The sequence below is a fragment of the Pyxicephalus adspersus genome, chromosome 1, assembly GCF_032062135.1.
Source record: "Pyxicephalus adspersus chromosome 1, UCB_Pads_2.0, whole genome shotgun sequence".
Classification (NCBI taxonomy): domain Eukaryota; kingdom Metazoa; phylum Chordata; class Amphibia; order Anura; family Pyxicephalidae; genus Pyxicephalus; species Pyxicephalus adspersus.
The window spans coordinates 138,474,494-138,485,885 of NC_092858.1; the positions used below are offsets into that span (position 1 = coordinate 138,474,494).

The 11,392-nt window shown below is 39.1% G+C and overlaps 1 protein-coding gene across 1 annotated transcript in view; it reads right to left on the reverse strand.

Moving 5' to 3' along the window:
- Positions 1 to 7,452, reverse strand: part of MTMR4 (myotubularin related protein 4) — a 55,538-nt gene extending 48,086 nt beyond the window's left edge. The window contains exons 1-2 of the mRNA XM_072428591.1: positions 7,332 to 7,452; positions 3,149 to 3,183 (exon numbers count right to left, since the gene is read on the reverse strand). Of these exons, the coding sequence (XP_072284692.1) occupies positions 3,149 to 3,151 (3 nt within the window). The 5' untranslated portion in view covers positions 3,152 to 3,183; positions 7,332 to 7,452. The remainder of the gene's footprint in view (positions 1 to 3,148; positions 3,184 to 7,331) is intronic.
- Between the last annotated feature and the right edge of the window lie 3,940 nt (positions 7,453 to 11,392).

Here is an 11,392-nt window from a genome sequence, read left to right on the forward strand (position 1 = left end):
TAGTAGTAGTAGTAGTAGTAGTAGTAGTAGTAACAAGATAGTTACATAATAGGCCCTTGGAGTAAAATCCAAGGCTACGTACACACCTCAGAGGATTCTCGTCCAATAATCGCCTCAGGGAGAATATCAGACGAAAATCTGGCGTGTGTACATTGCTCGTTGTCCATCTTCTAGACCAGTGGTCACCAACCTTTTTAGGTCCGCAGACAACTAAAATCACCAGCTCCCGACCGGGCATGCGCGGGGAGCCGGGTGTCCCCCAGAGTGATGTCATTATGACATAACCCCACCCACTCTCCCACTGCAGATCTGAGCCTGCAATGGGAGAGTGGGCAGGTTGTGTAAAGGGACAAAGCCCGCTCACTTCCCCGAGCCTAGGAACTGCACGGGGGACATGGTCCGCCTCTCTGGCCAGTGCGTCCCCCCAGCGGGGTCCTTCTCCTGACCCCGCTCGGCGGTGCACCGACCAGATCCTCGGACCCCAAAAATTTTCTTGTGGACCACCAGTTGGCAACCACTGATCTGCTTGACCGTCCAGGTGGATCCACAGATGAAAGACGACGAACAAGTGTAATGAAAATGAAAGGGGAGATGTGGCACCCGGGAACGTAGAGCAGAACGTTGCTATATGTACAGAACTCGTTCATGCATCGAGCAGTCTTTTGTCATTGGAAAGTGTCATATAAGATCCTTTCCAACGACAATTACTGCATGTGTGTACGTAGCCTTACAAGTGTAAGTAAGCTCTTGTCGCAAATAGTATCTGATGGTCTTTTCCCTGTTTGGTTTCACCTCTGATAACCTTTTCTCAAGACATATTTTAGCTTGGATTTGTCTCAGCTAAAGGATTGTAGATATTTGTAGCTTCTGAGGATACATTTTTGCCCTGTGGCTGTTTGAGTCATTTCCCCTGTGTAGGCTGTATTCCCTGTTGTGAGACTTCTGACAGCAAAAAATGTGTGGCCCATTCCCCTCTGAGACAAGCAAGAACCTACAAGCTGAGCGATCTTACAAATGCTTGCGTCACACACACATACACAATAATGGAAGCTTGTGCATTTTTAACACAATATTGGAAATAAAGTAAGCATGTAAAGAAACATGTGAAACACATTGTGTACATAAGTATACATTTGATATTATACATTTCAGTACGGCTCCTATAGTTTTCTTTGCCACATACACTAAGTTTTAAACTAGTTTTAAATGAAAGTTTAAAAAAAAACAAACAAAACAATTTATAGACAAGATGCAGGTGCAGACAAGAGAATCTTTTTCACCATCAACTTTCCCACCTGGAACCCCCTGAAGAAGTGAATGTTAAGATGAAACGTGTTGACCATCTATGTGGTTTATGGTTTTGGACTTTGAATAGAAAAAGATGAGGTTTTATTTTTTTTCTCTCCTTTTAATTACAAATGGGAGAGGACAAGTGATATACAAGAATCTAATCTGTATGTATTGGTAAGAGGAATGGCAAGAAATGTGGAACTAATAAGGGCGAGCATATTTGGAGTGAACAAGTGGAGAACAACTATAGTGGAAGGTAAAGCTGGTTGAATATCAATGTAGGTACAGGGAGACTGAACAGAAATTAGCCAAAAGACCTTTGAGGGCTTTGCATATATCTCACTAACTGCATACTATGTCGACAACTTCTGTTTTGTAAACCTGCTGATTTTATTTGCTTTGGAAACTGGAGTTCTACTTTAAAGCACCAGCCGAGAATGACTAGTGATCACCTAAAGGGCAGTGCTTCAACAAAAAATCCTTCAGAATGGTGAGTATATTGACTCTCATTTACTGGGAAGCAATTCAATACAATGGACCCTGTGCTGATAGGGTTGAAGCTTTCTGTACACTTTGATCTCCAACGTAGCTTTACTTTGCTGAAGCTCGTATTTAGGTTTAAAAGAGAACCAGTAGAATTGTTTTAGATCTTATAGGGTACACATAAAAAAGTGTATCTGAGAAAAAAGAGGAGGCAGAGTGTGTAATCAACTCCTCTTAATATCTGAACACCTAAGAATAAATAACTATTTCTGTGATAGTGAGACATAAAAGGAATGGAAGGTGCAGATTAATGATTGACAAATCAAGGCTACAGCGTGATTAATATTTTACTGTATTTGTCTCTTCTGTGATTCCTGCCCTATTACAAAAGGAAAAAAATAACACATGTTTGCTTTCTATTATGTCTCATGTCCTTGAATTTGTTTGTATAGCTTTTTTTTTCAGTAACGTTTCAGACATATAGCAATGCTTTATTAAGCATGTAACAGACAATCTCTTTGCCATGTTTTCTACATTCAATAACTAGACTGAGATACAGGACATTTATTGTTTTATATCGTTCCTAATCTAATGTAGATTATTAAAATGTGGAGATATGTTAATCAGCAATAATGTTCCTAAGTGAAAATACTATTGAGCATTGCTGCAGCAAAGGGGCATAAAATAAATGCTGAAAGTGCATAATCCAGGTAGTTACCCCTCTCACATACTGGGGAACCCATCCATCAAAAGCAGTAAATGAGGTTTCCCCCCCAACTGTTCCAATTGGTCACTCCTAAAATTGTTTTTTTCTGTATAATAAAGGCTTTGACATTATAAGGACAACATAAGCAATAAGTGTCCAGCACATGTCTTGGGTTCTGCACATCCACTCAAACTGGATCAAATATGCCCCTTTAGGACTGTGGCAGGAATATTACGCTGTCCTTTAATTTACCAGTATGAATGGTACAACTGGACAGTCTGTTGGTGCTGTATAAACTATTAAAATAAATATTGCAACTACTTAGCTTTACATTTGTTTTCAGTAATCTAAGAGGTGGGGAAGAAGGATACCTTAATCGAGAGCAGTCAGTTATTGTGTCATCATGCTCAATATTTTCAATTTTGTGGTTAAAATAAATATAACTGCAAGTCTAAAGGTTCTCGATTACCCAGATCATGGTATGACTTTTAGTAATTGGTCATATTTAACTGGATTTGTTTTGAAATGTTAAAGACATTTACAGCTGTTCAAAGCCACAACATTTAATTGCAATGTTCCACATTACAAATATCAAAACGGCTCTGAACATGAACACTATGGAAAAGCTTTTTCAGAGTTTTTATAATGTCAAAAGGATGATTTACTCACCATTATGTACCAGTCCTCAATCTTCACACTTAAATCTATGAGAAAAGAAAAAGAATATTAATGACATATGAAATTCATACCTGGAACCTGCAGAGCTATGTGTTAAACAACAGACACAAAAAAACAGATGTAAAATCATTAAAGAAAAAGTAAAGTAAAGAAAACATGAACCAGAACATGCATTGCCTTCAAAGCAATATTGTCTGCTCTGTGTTGAGCTGGATGGTGTTGGGTAGAAGGGTGGGAGAAGATTAGCAGAGAAAAATTGTTTTAGTATTGCTTGACACAATAAGCCTGTTTTATTAAAGCTCTCCAAGACTGGAGCAGATAGACTTTTATCAGTGAAGTTGGGTGATCTGGAATGTATCTGGTTCAGTATTGAAAACATTTGCTAACAAATAGCAAATGACTTCAGGAAATCCATTCCAGGTTTGCTGGATCACCCAGCTTCATTGATTAAAGTGTATCCTCTCCAGGTCTCTCAATACTATGCTGTGCTGTTATTTTCTTACATTTCTAACGCTAAATTAAATTGAAGAAAAAGAAACCAAACACACAGATATGAAGCCAGTGGAGACCAATCACAGTGTCTGTGTTATGAAATTTGAGGCTGGGCTCACACCTTTCCCTGTACATTTCTAAGCAGGTGTTGTTCATGTATTGACAAATGTTTTGATGTGTTTTCATGAGTTCTGTGGGGTTTTTTATTCTTTCAGCCACTGAAATCAGAATTTGGCAGTGGAGGAGCTGGGTGCTAGAATTGCTGTATGTTCAGTCATTGAACTTAATATGGTCTCCATTATTTTTGCCAGTAAACAGGTGTGAATTTGTATTATTTATTGATATGGGAAAGCTTTGCATGTGTATTGGCATTCCATGGTGTTAAGTATGTCTGCTTCCAAAGCTACAATACATTGAAATGGGGTAATTTCTCATTATTTTAATGCTTGTTCATAATATTTGAATACTTCAGTGTGCATGAACCCGGGTCAGGTTTACTCTACAGAAAGAAGTGTGGAAAACAAACTTTTCATATGGGCACAAATACTAAGGCTGGGTACACACATGCAATAATTGTCGTTGGAAAGGATCTTTCACAAACCTTTCTATGGACAAAAGACTGCACAATAAATGAACGATCGCTGTACATACAGCACCGTTCTGCTATATGGGGAGGACGACGAAGCGGCACCCCACTGTGCTCTGCCTCTTCACTTTTATTACAATTGTTCATCGTTCATGGATTCGCCAGGATGGTCGTCCACGCGATGGACAACCAGCGCTGTACACACACCAGATTCTCGTCCGATATCAGCCCTGGGATGCTTATTGGACAAGAATCATCTGACGTGTGTGAGTAGCCCAAGATTCTTCACAACAAACAAAATAAATTGTAAATGTAAATAAGCTGGTAAAATGACACAAACCAACAAAACTTCTGTTTGCTACTCTTAACAAAATGCAGCAATGACAGCGAGCCCAAAATGGTTAGAAAAAAGTATTCTGAAAGCTCAACCATAACAATCTTTCAGGTCTATTTGTATGAATGGCAGAGGTTTTTCACCAGGTAATATTTTGGTGAATGTTTATAAATAAATTATAAGAAGTGTTTTTCATGGTTATCAGCCCACATCATATGATGAGTATGAGAAAACACGGAGCGTCCTGGAGTTTTGTTGAAGCTCAGGGTGTGTATACCATGTAAACAATGATGGTGGTGTAAAGTTACAGCGCACCTAATCTCCGCTCACACATACCAGTTTATTTAAGATCATGTCAACACTCGCTGATTCTTCTCCTGAACTAGCTCAGAAAAACACAAGTCATGATACATTTATACACGTTCTCATAGAGCGAAATAATATATTAAAATTACACAGGATTTATATAGCGCCAACATTTACGAAGCGCTGTACATTAAATAGGGGTTGCAAATGGCAGACGAATACAGACAGTGATACAGGAGGAGAGGACCCTGCCCAGAAGAGCTTACAAAATGGCAGCTAGCGTTGGCCATTGGTTAATCATAGCAAAGCATGAGTCTGTATTAAAAAAATATTTTTATTATAGTATGTGTAAACCAAAAATAAATATATTTGACATTTTAACATAATATCTTTTTAATTTTAGCTTTTAATAATATCTGATGATCTTGCCATTAGTACTTTGTTGAAACATTCTCTCATAATGGATAACAATGCTCTATGCCCCGAAGAGCTTACAATCTAAGAGGTGGTAAAAGTAGCACACAATAGGGGGGAGATATGGAGCGGTGGGATGTAGTAAGGGTTTTAGGAAACCGAAGAAGGGTAGGCAAGTTCAAAAATTCAAATAAAAGTAATTTAGATAATAGATAATGAATTATTTATCAAAGGCTGGGAACTGCATCGTCCCTGTACGGCTCGGTTAAAATGCACAGTAAACTGTTGTGGTTTACTGCTTTCCACCCCCAACTGGACCACAAAAACACCTAATAAAAGCAAAAACAAATGAGTGGTAAAATGTATATTTCTGCCCACACTCGTGTAAGGGGGTGCGCTTGCATTGAGGTTTTTGAGATGCTACATAAAGCATCTATTAATATAAAAGTTTTTTTTTTTCACTACAGTGTTACATTATTACAAAGTGTACAGTGTTACAAAGTTATTAGCTGTATACTAATACTAATGGTCTATCTAGTACAGCTCCTAATGCAATGCCAACACTTTGCAAGACCTCGGACAGTTGGGTTGAGTTTAATCTGACAACCTATTAGTTTATCCTCCCCTCTTCTGCATGGTAATGACATTTGTAAATATAATCTTTATAGTTTTATTGCAGCTTAATATATGATTAGCGATGTCACCAACAGATTTTTGCTCTTTCCTATACAATACATGCCGATCTGGCAAGAAGGGCAGCACGGTGGCTCAAGGTTTAGTACTCTGGCCTTTGCAGCAAGAATCCTGGCCAGGACACTATCTGCATGGAGTTTGCAGGTTCTCCCTGTGTTTGTGTTGGTTTCCTCTAAGTATTCCGGTTTCCTTCCACATTCCAAAAACATGCAGTTAGGTTAATTAACTTCCCCCCAAAAAATTGACCTTACACTACAATAATGACATATGACTGAGGGACATTAGATTGTGACCCCCTTTGAGGCACTGTTAGTGACATGACTATGGACTTTGTACAGCGCTGTGTAATATGATGGCGCTATATCCATACTGTGTAATAATAAAAATAAAAGATTATACCTGTAATGGGAACAGACCTTTTACATGGGGGCAACAGAATTGCAATGAAGGTGGCAGACCTAAGAATTACATTTTAGTGTTCTCCCCAGCCCCATTTAGCTGGGTGCGCCCGGCACTTTTTAGTAATCACCCGGCTGTTTCTGGGTGATAACTGAAGAGTTGGGTCACAATACAGGGGCTGCCACCCGCCTACAATTTCTTCCCACCCAGCTCAAAAAATATTCTGGTTTAACACTAAATTTGTATAAAAAAAGCCATCTAGTTACCAGCATAGTGGCTCAGTGGTTAGCACCTTTGCCTTTGCAGTACTAGGTCCCAGGTTCAAATCTCAGCCAGGACTCTATCTGCATGGAGTTTGCAGGTTCTCCCCATGTACTGCAATTTCCTCCCACATTTCAAAATCATGCGGTTAGGTTAATTAGCTTCTCCCCATAAATTGACCTTAGACTGTATTAAATACACATGACTATGGTAGGAACATTAGATTGTGAGTTCCTTTGAGGGACAGCTCAGACAAGACTTTGGACTTTGTGCAGCACTACATAATATGTTAGCGCTATATAAATACTGTATTATAATATTAAAACATAGTTTTGGTTTTAATTTTTCCATCTTGAAGCACTGATCTGGAACCAGCTGCTGATCTTCCAGACCTGGGAAGCCATTGGCTCGATATGACAGAAGGAGATCAGCAATGTACATTTATCTCAGCACTGGTAATACAGAATATATTTATTCCAAGCCTAAAATCCATGTATTAGTTCCAATGACCAATGCAGATGATTCAGTGATGAGAGAGAAGGGCAGCTCTGTATTGTGAGCATGGAATGACTGCAGCTGCAATGCTTTGTGGGGGGATCAGCCAGGACCACACAACCACCCCCATCACATCTAATGACGGGCGGCGTTATACAGCACACGGGATGCTCCTACACACACTCAGCTCCTACCTTATACCCAAAGCGCCTGTGACCGATCAGCCTGCCGTGTTTCTGTGCTGTCACTGTGATGGTCCTCAGCATACTTCTCACTGATCACTACTCTTCCTGATGGAGTCGCCCTGCAATGACGTCACGATTGTCACAGGACCCAGCCCCGTGCCCTCTTCATGGTACCCAGCACGTACTACAAGCACCTCCCATATATGGAAGGGTTCTGACATGCCTTGTCACTCACGTGGCTCGTCTCTGACTGGCCTTCGCCTGACTACTATTCCCATAGGCGCCCTGTCATTGGAAACCAAGTTGGGGGTGGATGATGCATTGTGGGAAATGTAGTCTACTAACAAAGAAGGTTCATACAATAAAGACAAAAGGCTGTAAACTGATGCATGAGGGCTGTCTCAAAGGCTTCTTTGTGTCACTGCCTAAAATGTCCTCATTCAGAGGAGCTCTTTTGGAGATGATTACTCAGCAACTTTGAAGCCAAAAAAACACTGAGCAAGTATTTTTCTGAAACTTTAGCATACAAGAGAATTATTACGTTCAGATAATGCAATAAAATAATCATTTTTAGCATATATACTACGCTTTTTTGGTGTTTTTGTATGTTTAAATATTAGGCATTAAAAAAGTATCATTCAATGTTTTCCTAAACATACAGATGCTGCACTCCATCCCAAAGTAACACACAGTAACTAATTACAGAGCTTTGTGGTGCGCTAATAAAAATTGTGCAGATCTGCCAATTCGTTTTCATGCCACAAAAGGGAAATGTGAACCCAGCATGTTAAAAGCAAACATTTCAAAAGATACTGGATATTTCCGTCCCTAAAGTGTCAACATATAACACACTTTAACCACCTGGGTTTCACTGATGTCTAGATTTCTGTACCAAAAGCGGTACACTGTTTTTCATGATTTTTTTTTTAAATTGTAGACCCGTAACTTACAGAAATATGTCCGAACAAGGTTCTAGTACAGGGGTCCTCAAACTTTTTAAACAGGGGGCCGGTTCACGGTCCCTCAGACTGTCAGGGGGGCCGTACTATAGTTTGAAAAAAAACAGAACATTCTGTTGCACACTGCACAAAACATATTTATTGTCTAAAAAACATGAAAGAACAATACTATATGCACAGCACACTTACCCATCAATAAAAAAAAAAAAGTGGCGTTTACTTTGGCTTTAAAATTGCTTGAGATTATTCCCTTGCATGGAAAATGCACAGATAAATTTGAATTTTCACTGTGTGTATTGAAAATGCAAATTTATCTTGCATTTTCCATGCAAATGAATAATCTCAAGCAATTCATTATTTGCTTTTTTTTATACACCCTACCCTACACCCAACACTACCCCACACTTTTTATTAAGTAAAAAAGGGCTGCTAAAAAAACTTTGTCCGTGTCTGCTACCTGTCACTCACTGCTGCCTTCATACATCGGCTGGATCACACTGCAGCACACGTGTACATGATCAATGTGCATAGTATGTTTATACTATTTACAAATGTACATTGATCATGTACATTTGTGCTGCAGTGAGCATGGAATGAAGGCAGCAGTGAGTCTCTGCTCTGCTCATACCTTCTCTGCCTGATGGCTTCAGCCCGACAGCTCCAGCGTTACCCCGGCAACAGTGGTGTCACGTGACCGGGTTCCCTGGAGTGCAGCCAGAGCTCAAGCAGGAGAAGCAGCCTGGGCTGCCGGCGGGCCGGATGGAGAACCTCAGCGGGCCGTAGTTTGAGGACCCCTGTTCTAGTAGATATCCTGAATATAAAAAAAAGTTTGAAACACACAATCATGTAAAAAAAAAAAAAAAATACTTTTAATAAAATTAAATAAAAAACACAAAAATCAGCTCAGCATAAACAAGAATACATAAATAAATCAAAAATACTGAAAATGCAATATATATTTTAATGCAATATATATATTAAATGTAATATATTTTTCTAAAACACCTCCCTAGTGTGGTAAATTTTAAAACAGAGTCCAAAGTCACATACCTATAGACAAAACCACATAAATATATTTTGGATTGGATTGGATATAGGACTTTGTATTGAATCCAATACAAAATATTTGAATTTCCCACTACGACCCCTGTCAACGGGCGCATGCACTGACATCATCAGGAATCGCAGAGGGACGCGTACGCGAACGCCGGATGTTCTAATTCTTTCCAAACTTCCAGACTTAACACTTTTTGCATGGAAATTTATTTTAGATTGTAGGCTATAATTCACCAAATTACTCAATAATTATTTATAATTCACCGAATTACCGCATAACTCACCAAATATGTCCAAAATTTTATAAATTTACTAATAAAACATTTTTTTATAAACATAAAAAAAAAATCTTAAAAAAAAATAGTGTATAGTATTATTTACCTGTACAGTAGCTTATATAATATAATACAATTAAATTTATATTATATAAAGATTTCTTTGTATTGGACTCAATACAGCTTTTTTGTATTGAGTTCAATACAAAGTTATTTAGATTTCCCGCCCCGCCTCCCGCCCCACCGATCCATGCAGCGACGTCACCAGGAAACCCCGGAGATCGTCAGTGCACACCGGGAGAAGACTGAACAGAGAAGACGTGTCCGGAGGAGCTGCGGGGACAGGGTAAGTATTTTCTTTCAGTTGTAATCCAATTGTCATACAGTGTTGTATGACAATCAGATTGCAACATAACGCTTGTTTACATTTTTAGCCACCTTGACTTTAGTTCAGGGTAAACGATAGTAGCAAGTTCGCTTACCCCGAACCAAGGTCGGGTTAAACGCTCGGGTGGTTAAAGGACGTCTGTATTTCTGCAATAAACATGCCTGTTCTCCTATTATTATTATTAATATTAAACAGGATTCATAGGGCGCCAACATATTACGCAGCGCTGTACATTGAATAGGGGTTGCAAATGACAGACAGATACAGCCAGTGACATACTCTACTCCCGAATTGCTCCTCCACAGCTCTCAGATCCCCTACACACAATGCAAACTACCTTCAAGGCAGTTTGGAATAGGAAATGTAGAGTGCAGTGTACAGAAGTGGTATGGAATAGAAATTGTAGAGGAGATGGGAATGTTGAATGGGGATATAACGGTGAAAGAGAATTATTATTATTATTATTATTATTATTATTATTATTATTAATAAACAGGATTTATATAGCGCCAAGATATTATGCAGCGCTGTACATTAAAATGGTGTGATACACTGAATATACAGCATAGTGTACAAAATACTGTAGTACAGAAAAGAAAGTGCACTTCCTAGCGTACAGAATATAACCCAGGATTGAAGACGTTCACTCCCTGGATAGGGCTTTTTCCAGATTTGTGTGAAAGAAAAAGAAACCTTGAACAGAACAGCTCTATTCAAACTTCAATATCTATCCTTATATGAAGTGGTGATTTACCTAATGTCAGACATATAATTGTCAGATATGTGATAGGTTGGATAGGGAATACTCACTTCTATATTAGATTTATACATAAACAAGTATGTTTGAGCAGTGACTATTTAAGGCAGGGGTGTCAAACTCAAATGCACAGAGGGCCAAAATTAAAAACTTAGACAAAGTCGCAGGCCAGCCTTGAAATTTATTGAAAAAAATGAGGGAGTTTTTCCGTCCCATTAGATAAAAAACCTTTTCATATGGAAACAAAGAGGTTTTGCTTCACATTCATTCTGGAACAAGCCTATAATAGATAAACTTCAATGGTAACCTTTTAGCACAAGCTAACAATAATATTAACAATTTTCTACAGCTGAGGGGGACTGCAGGAAATGCCAGATGCGGCCAATGTGGAGCTAAATCTTATGAGTGGCCTGCCGCTGAAACTCCTTCGTTGAAATAGCACCGCTATTTAAATAGCAGGCGCGAGTGATGCCGGAAATTGTAGTAGAGGCGTTTCAATGCAACGGCGGGCCAGCTGCAATTCACAGTTAGGATTCCTTTGGGGGTCGAAAAATAGGACATTGGGGGCTAGATTTTGCCATTGGGCCAGAGTTTGACACCCCTGATTTAAGGGGACCCTTTGCACTTGTTTATAT